This window comes from Neltuma alba, unplaced genomic scaffold (assembly GCF_004799145.2).
Source record: "Neltuma alba isolate B1F8T4 unplaced genomic scaffold, ASM479914v2 tig00010505_pilon, whole genome shotgun sequence".
NCBI lineage: Eukaryota > Viridiplantae > Streptophyta > Magnoliopsida > Fabales > Fabaceae > Neltuma > Neltuma alba.
In genome coordinates, this window is record NW_021635382.1 from 458,413 (window position 1) to 472,442 (window position 14,030).

The 14,030-nt window shown below is 36.4% G+C and overlaps 2 protein-coding genes across 2 annotated transcripts; one reads left to right on the plus strand and one right to left on the minus strand.

Annotated features, from left to right (window-relative positions):
* Positions 1-6,727: 6,727 nt before the first annotated feature.
* Positions 6,728-10,254, plus strand: LOC114756798 (uncharacterized). Its single transcript, XM_028945740.1, has 3 exons — positions 6,728-6,998; positions 7,843-8,216; positions 8,337-10,254. Exons 1-3 carry the CDS (start codon positions 6,903-6,905, stop codon positions 10,252-10,254), a joined length of 2,388 nt encoding a protein of 795 aa, XP_028801573.1. The 5' UTR covers positions 6,728-6,902.
* Positions 10,255-11,214: 960 nt separating this feature from the next.
* On the minus strand, positions 11,215-12,151 carry LOC114756801 (uncharacterized). The gene is made up of 3 exons (XM_028945745.1): positions 11,874-12,151; positions 11,576-11,685; positions 11,215-11,486 (listed from the first exon to the last, which is right to left on the minus strand). Exons 1-3 carry the CDS (start codon positions 12,045-12,047, stop codon positions 11,270-11,272), a joined length of 501 nt encoding a protein of 166 aa, XP_028801578.1. The 5' UTR covers positions 12,048-12,151; the 3' UTR covers positions 11,215-11,269.
* Positions 12,152-14,030: the final 1,879 nt, after the last annotated feature.

A 14,030-nucleotide genomic window follows, 5' to 3' on the forward strand; every position in this document is an offset into this window, starting at 1 on the left:
GCTTTTACGATGCTAATTTATGGTGGTCATCAGGCAAAACACTAAAAAATAAAAAGCAATGGCGTTTTTGTAATTACATAGAAGTAAATTTTACTTTTCAGGACCCTAAAATATTCTCGTTAAAAAATCACTATAAAAGGTTTTTTTTTTACGATGGTATTTTAAAAAATTGTCTTGAAAAGTTTATCGGAATTTTAAAACCCTATCTATCATGTGATAGTTTTTAACTTTTCACAGTTAGAGCTCATAGTGAGCTCATAGTCCTCCATTGCCATCCCTACTTGATTTTCTCCCTCCTCTTACCTTTACTGGTGTTTATCCCTTACTTCTATCATCTCCAAGTTCTTCTGTTGTTGTCACTATTATCATCATGTCATCTTCTTCATCCTTATTTGTGACTTTTTTGCCCTTTCTCCTCCATTCTTTTTGTGAGTTTCACAGTTTTTGTTGTTTGATTGTTTTCTTTGATTAAAAATATGATATTTATTCTGAGTTTAAGTAGATCCAATTTTTGTTTCTCTCTTCGCGTAAACATACTTTGATACTTAAATGCTTGAATAGATCTAATTTTTGTTTTCCTTATTTTGTAGATTAGATTTTGACAGCTTGAAATTCACAAATTTATCAAATATGAATATTTGATTTTACCTTTATTAAATCTTAGTGGCTTTGATCTGGTGGTTTAAAGCCAAGCTAAGTGGTGCTATTATGGTGGGGGAAGGGCCCACTTTTGCTCTATCATAATGCTTTTGACTAGTGGCAAGTTATTGGTCAATTGATTCTCAAATCCCTTCCCTTAGGGCTTTGTTCTCCCATTCCATCCTAATTAGTTGGATGAAAGGGAAACTTTAAAAAAAACTTTTCATAGCAATTATTCATATAACTGCTGTGAAAGTCACACACCATAGTGGTTCTTAAACTGTCGTGAAATCCTCTATATGTTACAATGATGGCATAGATGTCACTCTCAAAAGCGCTATGAAAAGCTCATGTTAACCACCATAAAATGTCTTTTTTGCAGTAGTGTCTCTACTCAACTATGTGGATTGTTTTGATTGAGGGAGTCAATTAAATCATGAAGTGGTGGCGGAGATATAGGGTAAAGCTAATTGGCAAAATTAGGATCCTTCTTGAAAGATGAAAGCAAGGGAGAATATCGATCTGGAATGCTTTTAGCAAGCAGAACTATCACACCTTACTTTTATACACTTTAACGCATTATATGGAAGCATTCGGAACCACATTCGTTGGCCTTAAGGTTAGAAAATCAAGTTTTAGAGTTAGACTTGTACGATCATGGTTCACTGCACATTCCGAAATTTGAGGGGTCAACTTTGAAAAATCATAACTAATTCTAGAAAAATTGAAACGGAGTGGTTCCAATTTTCACATAAAGCTCTTTCAATTCTCTATAAGAAAAAAATAACAATATGGACTTAGATCTTTCCAATTCATATAATTTATTCATCAAAGATTACTGTTTATTTGGTCAAAACAGTGTTTTCCAGAAGTCTTGCCTCAACTTTGAACAGCCATAACACTTAGCATGCACATCCATTTCATGTGACCTACCACTTGTTTTAAAGCTCAAGATGTGCTCTAAATACTCACCATATTTCATGGAAAAATTCATTCATTTGCTCTATCTCATCATTGGCACCAGTTTGTGGCTTATTTAGGGACTCTCTAACTCCCTAACTTAATTCACATTTTCAAATAAATTCATTTCTTGCATTTCCTATGTTGTCATTGCATATACTATTTCCATACATAATCTCATGCCATCTTACATACCATAAACATTTTAAACATCATCAAATATACATGACATGATTATAACATCAACTAACATAATAGTTACATAACATAGCATGTTATGGAAACATAAGACATGCTTGGCTTCTTCCCTTTATCTTGCACTTCCACGTCTTGGCTTTTCCTTCAAGCTTGTAGCACCTATTAGGGGTTGTTAAGGGAGGGTGAGATTTGAGAGAATCTCAGTAGCAAACATTACCTATAAGCATGCAAGACATAATGCAAATGCATGACATGTTATCATAACATTAACATATGGATGCCATAGAAAGTAAGCCAAACATCACATGCTTTCATAACATATTGCCAAGGCACAATATAACATAAGTTTGCACTTAACTTTGCAAACATTTCATTATGGCTTAGTCACATTATGGCATCACAAGCATACCATGCAAGCATACATATCAAGCACACAATATAGGTAAGTTTCACTATCTTGTAACACAGCTTTCCTCTTGCTTTTCCTTTGATTCCCTTGTCTTTTCAACCCTATAGATTTTTGGTCAACACCATTAAACATCCTTATGGATTTTCCAAGGTCCTAAACACATCAATACATTATGCAAAACAATTATTAGAATCAAGTCATCAACTTATCTCTACTTGATTCTTTCTTGAACGTACTTAAACTCTATTTTTGAGTTTCAATTCCAGTCTTCCTAAAATTATTTTCACATGCAATTCCCACATAATTTTACATGTAGAATCCATTTCCAAGCTCAAAACAATCAAAATCCAATCCTAACCATTTAGAACAGTCAAGGCCGAACAAAATCACAAATTAAGAAAAATTTGTGCAGAACCTCCCATATTTTTCCAGATTTTTGCATGAATTTTGGGAGAATTATGGGGGTATTTATAGGCAACAATTTCTACTGGTTTTTCCCCCTTTGGGAAGAATTTTCAAGTGCCAAACATGGCCTAAAATTAAAGTTAAGCTATCAGCAAATCCTAACCATCCACTTGCATCTTGCTTTCCAAGTCATTTTTCATCAATGGTTGAAAATTTGCCCAGCACATAAGCCAGCTGTTCTGGTCATGATGAGCATGAATTTGGACCTTGCTGGATGCTAACTAAATGGTAAAAACTGATTAGGAAGTAATGGAATTGGTTAGGGTACTTTAAAAAATCATTTGGTTACATAATACCCGATTTCTTGCCCCCTATTAGGAAAAATACCTAAGGGCTTCAAAAATTCTATTTATTTTTATGATAAATCCCTATTTATTCCAAAAGTGTTATCTGGAAGTTTTGGGAATTTTTCAAGACCTTTAGGTATTTATTTCATATTTTCTCTGAAATCGGGTCTTTATTGATAGGAATTCGAAAGTAAATTCCCCATAAATTATTTCCTTCATTTCCAATGCTTGGAAAAAATTTTATAAATTCATATATATTCCCAAGGAACTTACCCATTTTTTTCTTGAATTATTGGAGTCCTTAGGTAATTAAAATAATTATATCACTTTAATTCCCCTTTATTTTTCCTATTTTTCCAAAAATAATTATTTTTGGGAATTTTCGCCAAAATTTATTTTGGGTCATTCTCACTCCCAAAACATCATATGGGCCTCAAAAACCTCTTGTTTGCATCTTTCCATATTTAGGGAATTTTTGAGAGTTTTGGGCATAATTTTCATTTTTGGTCCTTACTGGCCCGAAACTTTGCAAAAATTACGATTTTGCTCCTAGGTTGGCTTAGTCTCATAATTCATCTCATTGGGGGCTCCAATATAACTGTTGGTCTACATTCATTTCTATTTCTCATTCTTGGGCCTTGAGACTTCACTAGAGTCTCTAACTTTCTCTTGTCTCAGTCCTAGAAAACTTTCCTTTTGTGATTAAGTCCCTGAGAATCTCTTTATCCTTCCAGGGAAACTCTGGGACTCCTGACATAAGGGGTCTAGTAGTCTGTCCAATTCAAGTTAATTTTGTTACTTCTAGGCCCAAAAGTCAGGATGTTACAAGAAATTTTGGGATGGTGAGTTTAATGGTAATGTTTTGGAAATCCACAGATCTAGCGGCTTGGCTTGGGCGATGGATATGTGATAGGTGCCTCCAGGTTTTGTCAAGTTAAAATCAGTTTTGTTTTTATAGGTTCTAAGTTTATCAATAAGTCTTATGCCACATCCTATAAATTTTAACCCTGATAATAGGAATAAAAAATTAAGTTAAGGACCAATAGGGAAAGTGGATTGACTAACGAAGGCATGCATCACATAAAATCCAGATAGGGTCTAGACTGATATTTTCATAATATCCGGTATAAGTAGAGGAGACAACAAGAGGGTATTAAAAAAATTAAAAAATTTCCCAAAAATAGGAAAAATGGAGAATTGAGGATTTAGAATAGTATATGAGGTCCCAGAGGTGAAAAATCAGTGAAAATAATTTATTATAGAATTTCTAAAATTTATTAGTATTTTATGATCGGACAGGGATTTTTTACTATAATTAATTATTTGAGCTACTTTGGGGCCTCAATAAATTTGGAAAAAATATGAAAAAATTATTTATTATATTATTATGAATTTTAAAATTATCTTTAGCCTCTGGATGTGAGGGAAATTATTTTTAGATAATTATGATGAAACTTTATCAGTAAGACCCGATTTCAGAGAAAATTCAATACACGAGGATAGAGGTGGAAATAAATTCCAAAACAATTTATAAGACCTTTTTATATCAAAAGAGATTTTTTTTAATGGAGAGAAATAAATTTTTGGAGGACCAGAATTATTTTTGAAAATAGTAACTAATTTTTTTTTTTTTTTACCAAGAAAATAGTAACTAATATAGAGAGTTTTAACTTGAAATTGATAATTTTTTATTGGGCCATATTTTCCTTTCCTTTCCAACCAGTTTTGGACTCATTTTAGGCCAAGAAAACACAAAAATTTCGTACAGCCCATGGAACCTCATGTAAGAAGAGCTCAAACCCAAGAAAACTAAGAAAACTAACAAGAGAAGGGACACTTGGCATGATCTAAACTTGAAGGGTTGTAAGGAGGGACACATATCCCTTGAGATGGCAGAATTTTAGGCCATTTAGGAAGGGATTTAGCCAGCTTAAGAGCTCTATAAATGCCCCCTCTCAGGAGCAATATTTTGGCTAAAATTAAAGAAAACAAGGTTAAACTCTCCTACACTAAAAACTCAACCAAAATAGCACCTAACACCATGAAAAATTATCAAGCTTCAATTAAGGTTTTATTAAGGTACGTTAAGCTTGATTTTGGTTAGGTTTAAGGGTTGTTTTGGCTAAAGTTTCATGACAAAATCTTAAGCTACCATGCTGCCAAAATTTTGGTTAATATGAGAAAGGATTGGGGAAGGATAGAAACCTTGAATATGAGCTTGGAATGGTGTGTTTGATTGAATTTTGGAAGAAATCCTAAGCTATGCTATTAAGAGAACCTTTTAGCCATTTCTTGTTCTTGAGGTTAGAAATTGTTTCAATGTGATTTGATGATTCCAATGAGCTTAAAAGGTGATTTGGTGTAGGGAAACACTAAGAAAAAGTGTTTAAAATCATTAGAATCAAAAATAAAAACTAAGGATCGCTAAAACACACTATTCGACCAACATGAGTTAAAGGGGAAGGAGTGTGATTTTGTTAAATATGAATTGATATTTGGATTCTATGTGAAAAATTATGTAGAATAGCCCAAGAGATTGATTGAAACAAAGAGGAAATAATAATGTTACAAATCAAGGAAAAAAGGGTTTATATGAGTATGTTATTGAGTAATAGTATCTATACCTTGAATTATTGGTAATATGGAATGTGTTTATACTTGGATTGATAGGCATTGTGCAAGAAAACAAGGAGGAGCATTGAGAACTTGAAGAGGCCGAAATACACATCTAAGTAAGAGATAGTATTGAACTCACAATTTGATTGCTATCTTACTTGTTTGAATGCACATGTGTTACTTGTTCTATGTTGCCATGATGTGATTGAGCAAGCTACGTGATTGTGTATAAATTTCTATGTATAATATGCCTTGGTAATGTGCAATGTGGAATGGCTTAATGATATTATGTGTGTCTCTCTTTCCATGGCAATGAAAAGCATATGAAAAGTTGCATAATAATTTTAGTTTCATGGTAACATGTCACATTTTTACATAGCATGACTAGCATGATACTTGTGATTCATTACTACTGAGATTTCCTATAAAATCTCATCCTTTTATGTTCAAATATTCATCAACTAGGGGTTAGACCAAGCAAGGAGAAAGGCAAGGAGATTGTCTTGGGAGAAAATTCATTTTTATGCCTTTTGGAAGAATATATTGTAATTATATGTGAATTATTTTGGATTATTGTAATGATGAACCAAGATGTTATGCACATAAATATTTGATTAAGGAATCATGTTTAAACATATGATATGTACAAGAAATAGTCCTATGGGGTTAAAAGAGGAGAAAAGTTAAGAAAAAGCATAACAAGGGGATAAAATAATCCTAATAATGCCCCATTTTCACACCAATGTGATTCTAGACAAATGATTGAGATTTTGGCTGAAACTTGGTAGATGTATAGATTTTTTTTAGCTTTAAAACAAGTGATATTTCATCAAATTTGGATTTTTGTACAAAAAGTTATGTTGATCCAAAGTTAGGCATAAATTCTAAAAAGTAAAAAATTTATCATATGAATAGTATCGTTTTGCGTTAATTCTAGGATTGATTGATAAAAGCTATATACCAGTGAGTATTTTTTCTTTGAGGGCCATATTACGAGCTTTAAATAGAGCTTGGAATTATCTTATTTTGATTTTTTTATAATTAGTTATGATTTTTCAAAATTTGGCCTTGGTTAGGGTTATATAATAGTAATCCGAATTTAATGATTTTTAAATTTTAAATTTTTCTAGGGAAAATTACTGTAGAGTCCCACAGAAGACAATTTACTACCAGAAGGTCCCATGAAATCCCCAAATTCCTCATAAGTCCCCAGGGACCTCTGGGTAAATAATTTGAGTTGTGATATTACGTACTTGCCCTCAGTCATTGATAAAGGAAAGAAAAGAGGGAGAGACGCTGATTGGCTTCATTTAGTGCGGTTGTTTGTTATGCATGCACAAGGAAGAGAAGCTTTTGAAAGAAAGAAGGGAGTTATGCGCTGGTACTCCATCGCAGGCAAGCGACATTATTTCTTCATCTTCTTGGTACGTCTCATCATTAACAACATTTCTCTTCTTCTGTACACAACTAGTGTCAAGTTTAATGTTGGTCTGAAAAGTTGATTGTGTGTTGATATGTGGGTATTAAAGATGTGATTCAACTCACTAGAAATATTAAGGGAGGCTCATTTTAGTCATATGTGGTTTTAATCATGTTAGGTGTGGTTTTACTATGTGTGGCTAGGGTTAGAAAGCAATGCTTTGTTTTTCGGTGAATGAGGCTCTGTTTTTCGGTCACTGATGCTGTGTTGCTGATGAAGATGAGTGGAAAATAACAGATATTTATTATTGTAACCCCTCAAATGCGATGGTTAAATGTGTTGTTAATGGGTACATCGAAGGTTGTTAACATAACTGTATGACTTGTTATTAACAACCAGTCGCAGCTTTAATGCTGGTCTGAAAAGTTGATTGGGTGTTTATACATTGGTATTAAGCATGTGATTCAGCTCTCTAGAAATATAAAGGGAGGCTCATTTTAGTATGCTGGTCTGAAAAGTTGATTGGGTGTTTATACATTGGTATTAAGCATGTGATTCAACTCTCTAGAAATATAAAGGGAGGCTCATTTTAGTCATATGTGGTTTTAATCATGTTAGGTGTGGTTTTACTATGTGTGGCTATGGTTAGAAAGCAATGCTCTGTTTTTCGGTGAATGATGCTCTGTTTTTCGGGCAATGATGCTGTGTTGCTGATGGAAATGAGTGGAAAATCACAGATATTTATTATTGTAACCCCTTAAATGCGATGGTTAAATGTGTTGTTAATGGGTACATCGAAGGTTGTTAACATAACTGTATGAGTTGTTATTAACAAGTGATTGTGGCAGGTTGATATCCAGGATGGCAACTTCCAGTGCAAAGCAATTGTTTTGCTACCTCCATATAGGAGGACAATTTTTAATGGTGTAGAAGGTGAAACGCAGTATGTTGGAGGTGGTGTGAGAACAAGAATGATAAAGGAAGGGACATCATATGGAGAATTTAGAACAATGGTGGCATCAATTGTGGGAAAAGAAAGTAATGGAATGGTTATGAAATTCACAGTAACCTTTGATGAGTGTACATTTGTGGACCTTGTAGATGATGAAGGAGTAGAACATTTGATTAACTTCAATGGCGACAGTGGTCATGTATATATAGGAGAAAATGGAGATCAAAATTCACAACTAACAAGGGATGTTGTAATAGAAGAGCAACATGTGTAAGTTGTGTTATTTAAATTTTGAAGTAATATTAGCTATTGTCAACTGTTGTGCATAAGTTGTTATTATAGTGATCGAAGGTTGTCATTAACGACCCCTTGACCTGTTCTGTTATGTAGGATGGAAGACTTATTCGGAGGTTCAGATACATTGTCCATGTCTCCACCTAATGTGGTTAGTGAAGACCCACTATTGTTGCCATGTGGTTCAGAAATGATGCCAACCCCAATTCCGGAAATGAATTCAATAAAGTGGAAGGGTTTGCTTATCGGAGAAGGACAGATTTTTCCTAATGCAGTGGCTCTTAGGCAAGCACTGTATAGGTACAGTATTGCTGTGAAGTTTTCATACAAGTTTGTGAAGAACAATCAACAAAAGATCATTGTGAAGTGTATGGCGGAGGGATGCCCGTGGTATATGGGTGCATACTCAATGGGACAAAGACAAGATTCTGAGTTGTTAATAATTAGAACCTTAAGAAGTGAGCATGTGCATTATGCACAGGACAGCTTGGTTGTATCTCACTCTAGAGGGTCAAACTTAACATCATCAATCATGATAGATTCTTTCAGGTGTAATATAGACAAGAATGCTAATGAACTTAGAAGAGATCTGTATAGAGAATATGGGGTGCGACTGAATTATAGTCAAGCATACAGGGGTAGAGAAAGAGCGTTGAGGGAAATACATGGTCGTGCACAGGATTCATACATGGCGATTCCCTGGATTTGTGAAAGGCTCATTGAAACTGATCCAAACACAAGTGCTCGATGGGAAGGGTTGGATAGTAACAGATTTCAGAGGGTGTTCATTGCTTATGGATGCTCAATTAATGGATTTTTAGAAGGGTGTCGACATATACTTTATATAGACGGCTGTCATCTAAGTGGTCCTTACAGGGGGACATTGATTTCAGCTAATGCATATGATGCAGACAATGAACTATTTCCATTAGCATATGCTATAGTTAGTGGGGAGACATATGATGATTGGGCTTGGTTTCTCCAGAACATCAAAGACATCACAAGATCAGTGGAGACAACGATAGTTTCAGATCGGAATAATGCCATTATAGGTGCTGTGCGAACAATATTTGGTGGCGAGAGACATGCTTTTTGTTATAGGCATGTGAAAGAAAATTTTAGTGCACATTATTTAAAAATTAACCGAGGCAGGGGACGAGTTTCAGGTACTTCAAAGGACGTTGCATTGAAAATGCTGGATGGAATCGCCTATGCAAGGATTGAGGATGAATATGTTGCTGCAATGGGGAAACTTAGATCATTCTGTCCACAATTGGCTGATTGGGTTGACACTCAAGGAGATGTAGATCGGTGGGCTTTAAGCAAATTCCCGTTTAAGCGATGGGATAACATCACCACTAATGTTGCGGAGTCGTTTAATGCCTGGATTTTGAAGGAGAGGAAGCACAATGTGTCAGTTCTCATACATGAGCATATGGAGAAATTAGCCAAGAAGATGGTTGCAAGCAAAATGGCAATGGAAAATTGGACAAATGGCGTTGGGCCAAATATTGAGTCCAAGTTGCAAGAAAAAGTAGCAAGAGCGGAGAATATGCATACTGTATATTATGGAGATAACCGAGTTCAAGTTGATACTACATCTCCTACTGGAATAATTTGTGTCACTGTTGATCTCACAGCTCAGAAATGCACTTGTTTAGCATGGCAAATGAGCGGAGTACCTTGTGCTCATGCCTGTGCAGCGATAAAGCTACTTCATGGTAGTGTTTATGAATTTGTAGATGATTGCTATAAGCTGTCAGCCCAAGAGAAGATATATGCAAGTAGTATGAGGCCAATTGCGACACATGATTGTCCTCGTCCCGAAGCTCTCACCGTTATGCAGATGATGACGGGAACATTTTTACAGCCACCAATCACTAAAAGACCCTCAGGGAGGCCAAAGAAAAGAAGGATTGAATCTCAATTTCAAAGTAAAAAACTTTACCACTGTGGAAGATGCCATGAGCCAGGCCACACTGTGAAGACTTGCCAGAACCCCAATCCAAGTTGAGCTTTGCTGGTGGCTTGCTGATATTTCGTTTTGTGAATGCTTGTGACAGCATTTTTTTTGTAAATGTCATAACCAACACCTCAAGTTGTCCGTCATTATCCACACATGCAACACGTATGCTTTTTTGAATAGGTTGTAAATTTGGTGTAGTTATGTTGTACATATATATATATCAAATGGTAAATGACACCTGGTTGTAATCTGATATAACATCATTTCTGTATTTTTGATGTACTGGTGAATAGGTTGTAATGGACTTGTTATCAGACGCCATGCAGGTTGTCATTAGCAGTCTCAATTATGTTACTGATATAAAGTGACAATTTCTCCTACTTCCAGTGTTCAGTGATTTCTTAAGACATTCGAGCTGTGTTAAAGTCATAATATGATATGATTTGGTTAGAATTAGATCTCATATGGAGGTTGTGGTATCCCCAGCGTCAGTTGTCAGGGGCAATGCGAAGGTTGTTAACCAATTCTATTCGGGTTGTCAACAATCCCTGTTGAGGTTGTAAATGAATTGCTGGAATAAAAATCTGCTGTAATATGATTTGGTTCTTTTAAAGCTGTTAATGACTTTAAAATGCTCTCAATTTTTGCTATTAAGGTCGTTATATGTGCTCATAATATAATTAAGTTAACAGCTGTGTTATACCCCGAGTGAGTTGTTAACCAATTCTGTTCGGGTTGTCAACAATCCCTTTTGAGGTTGTGAACAACCCCTGTTGAGGTTGTAAACAGATGTGGCAGAGAGGACTCTGATATATGCCTATCATGTCACCGTGGTTACCATTTGTTTATCCAGTCTTATTCAGTCTGCATTTGTGGCCATGATGAAAACACATGAATGCCTTTACAAAAACTTGATAACCAGTAAAGGATATCAAAACACATTAACATATCTTAACATCCAGGATTCATACATGCTCAAAGAAAAGAATAAAATGTGAACTTGACGTTCAGATGTCACTATGCTGTCAAATAAATAAATGTAAATACAATATATGCTTGTCATTTATTTCTTCCTCTTGCTTTGGGGGTTTCCTCGCAGCAAAGACAGCACTTCATCGCCATGCAGGTTGTTCCGATGAGTCACGAGCCACCACAAGCATCCAACCTTCAAGTCATGGATTTCTTCAGGGGAGTACTTAGGCATTGTGTAGCCGTCATCACCATACTCAGTGCCGTCCCATGTTTGTAACCAGCTCAACACATGCACCCCACAAGAGTCCCTACAAAGGAAAAACAAGTACTTTAGTGAATGAACATTAGCTCCCAAAAGTTGAGACACAAGTACTTGTTGTGCTGAAAAATAACTCACGTGTCAGATTGCACATGAACTTTTGCCCATGTGACTTCCTCGTCAATCTTGTCCTCCTCCGCAAACAGTGATGGCTTCAGCACACGAAGCACTTGGCAGAAACAATCTCTCTGCAAAAAAGGGACAAACAGAAGAAACAAGTTTGACAGTTGTGAATGACAAGTTATCAGGAAGCATTAACAACCTTCGCTGTAGCCAATGACAAGTAATCAGCAGGCATTAACAACCAGGACAGTTAAGCAGACAAGCAACCATAACGCATTAACAAGTTATAGAATGAATGTAAAGTTGTGCATACAATCCCTCTCGCCATGAATTGCTTAGGATCTATCTGTCCTCTCTTCTTCCCTTGCTTCCTTTGTGGTTTCTTCCCTGTTTTCATTGCTTCTTCTTCCTCTCTTTGTAATCTCAACATCGTCAAATTGTCCACCAACGAGTCAAGGGCATAGAAACGCATGGTTCTTACATCCATCACGTAACAGAACCAATGGTAATTGAAAAGGGTGGGGCCAAATATGAAGTCACAGTCTCCAATGTTATATCCTATGTGCTCCGGTAAGATTTCATGTTCATGTTTTTCCAGGCTCCACCTAAGAGGATTAGCGGCCATTGTTTGCATTAACTCTGGTGAAAAAATGTGCCTATTGACACGACCGTGGTTCTCTTTTTCATCTCCCACCAAGGTTCTCACCACCATAGACATGAACTATATCACACATACAAACAGTTAGTCATGATCATAATGACATTCGCAGTTCTCTATCTATATAAACAACTGTCTTACCCTGTCGTTCATCCATTTCCTGTCTTGTAGGCAGCAAAGCTCGGCACGTGTCAAGAAGTACCCATACATCTCTACAATGTACCTGCAGCAAAAGGAACAATGAGCACAAGGGTTGTATGTGTAAAATTGTTGTCAATCAGTTGTCCCAATTACAATCAGTCCCAACACTTACTTGGCACCTTCATCTTGATCACATCTTCTCGTGCACATCTGGAATAATTCCTCTTTCTCGTCAGCTTTTCTCTTGCCACGGCCTTTTTTCACCTCCTCTAACCAGGGAGATTTGATTGCACGGCTTCTCACCCGTGTTGATCTTCTTACATCCATTTGCCCTTGTGCTTGCTGGTCCATTTCATCCTTTTCCTCCATTTCATCGCCTACACCCTTATCCTCTTCTGCTGTTGTATCACTAGACTTGTCTTGTGTTTTTTCTTCTCCATCATCCTCTGATCCAGAGTGACTCCCTTCTCCTTTCTCCTCAGGTTGAGATTGACTCTCTTCTTCACGCGAAGCACTTTTGCCCTCTTCTTTATCATCTCCTTCTGGTTCACTCTGTTGTTCCTCTTGTGACAGAATTGAATCTTTTGGGCTTCCTTTACCTTCTTCACCGATTTCTTCATCTTCAGTTGCCTTCTCTTTGTCATCTTCGCTACTTACTGCTTCCACCACATCTTCCTTGTCAATCTCATCCGTCAACCTCAACTGCAGGGAAACCAACTCTTCTCCAATTGTCGACACCAACCCTTCAACCATGGTCATCAACCTTTCATACGTTCTCTTGATTTCCTGCAAAACAACAGTAATGAAAGTTATCATTACTCCAAATTCTACACAGCACCAAAATAAGCTTCACATGATTTACTTACAGGGTGGGTTAGCTTTATTCCTGTGTTGGATGCACTTGTTGAAGCCCCACCGACACTCGGAACGCCATGCAGTATGCCTCTGTCGCTATTCTTTTCTGATTTCACTCTTGCCTTCACTTTTTCCTCATCCCAATAAGTAATGGCATTTTCATTTTTTGCTGCCTTTTCTTTTCTGAGAGGAAAGTGTTGTAGGCAATAAATCTGCATGTGAAGTTAATGATAACTTAGATATACAACAACATCATCCAAACAGGCCACTGACAACATAAACAGCGGAAAATCACAACCTACACACTGCCCAATAACAACATACACAGTGACCAATCACATACACACTGCCCAATAACAACATACACAGTGACCAATCACAACCTACACATAAGCCTGTCACAACATACATTTGCGCCATTCACAACATGTACAGCATCCAGTGACAACCCATACTCAACAGAATGACAACACCAACAGATTGCAATTACAACCTATACATAACCAGGTGACAAACCAACACATCCTAATGACAACCTGAACACAGGAAAATAACAACCTCCACACCAGCCAGTCACAACATATCCATAACCAGTTCACAGCGTACATTTCTCCAACTGACGACATAGAGTAGTAAATAACAACATACACAGTGACCAATCACAACCTACACATAACCTTGTCACAACATACATTTGCGCCATTCATAACATGTACAGCATCCAGTGACAACCCATACTCAACAGAATGACAACACCAACAGACTGCAATTACAACCTATACATAACCAGGTGACAAACCAACACATCCTAATGAC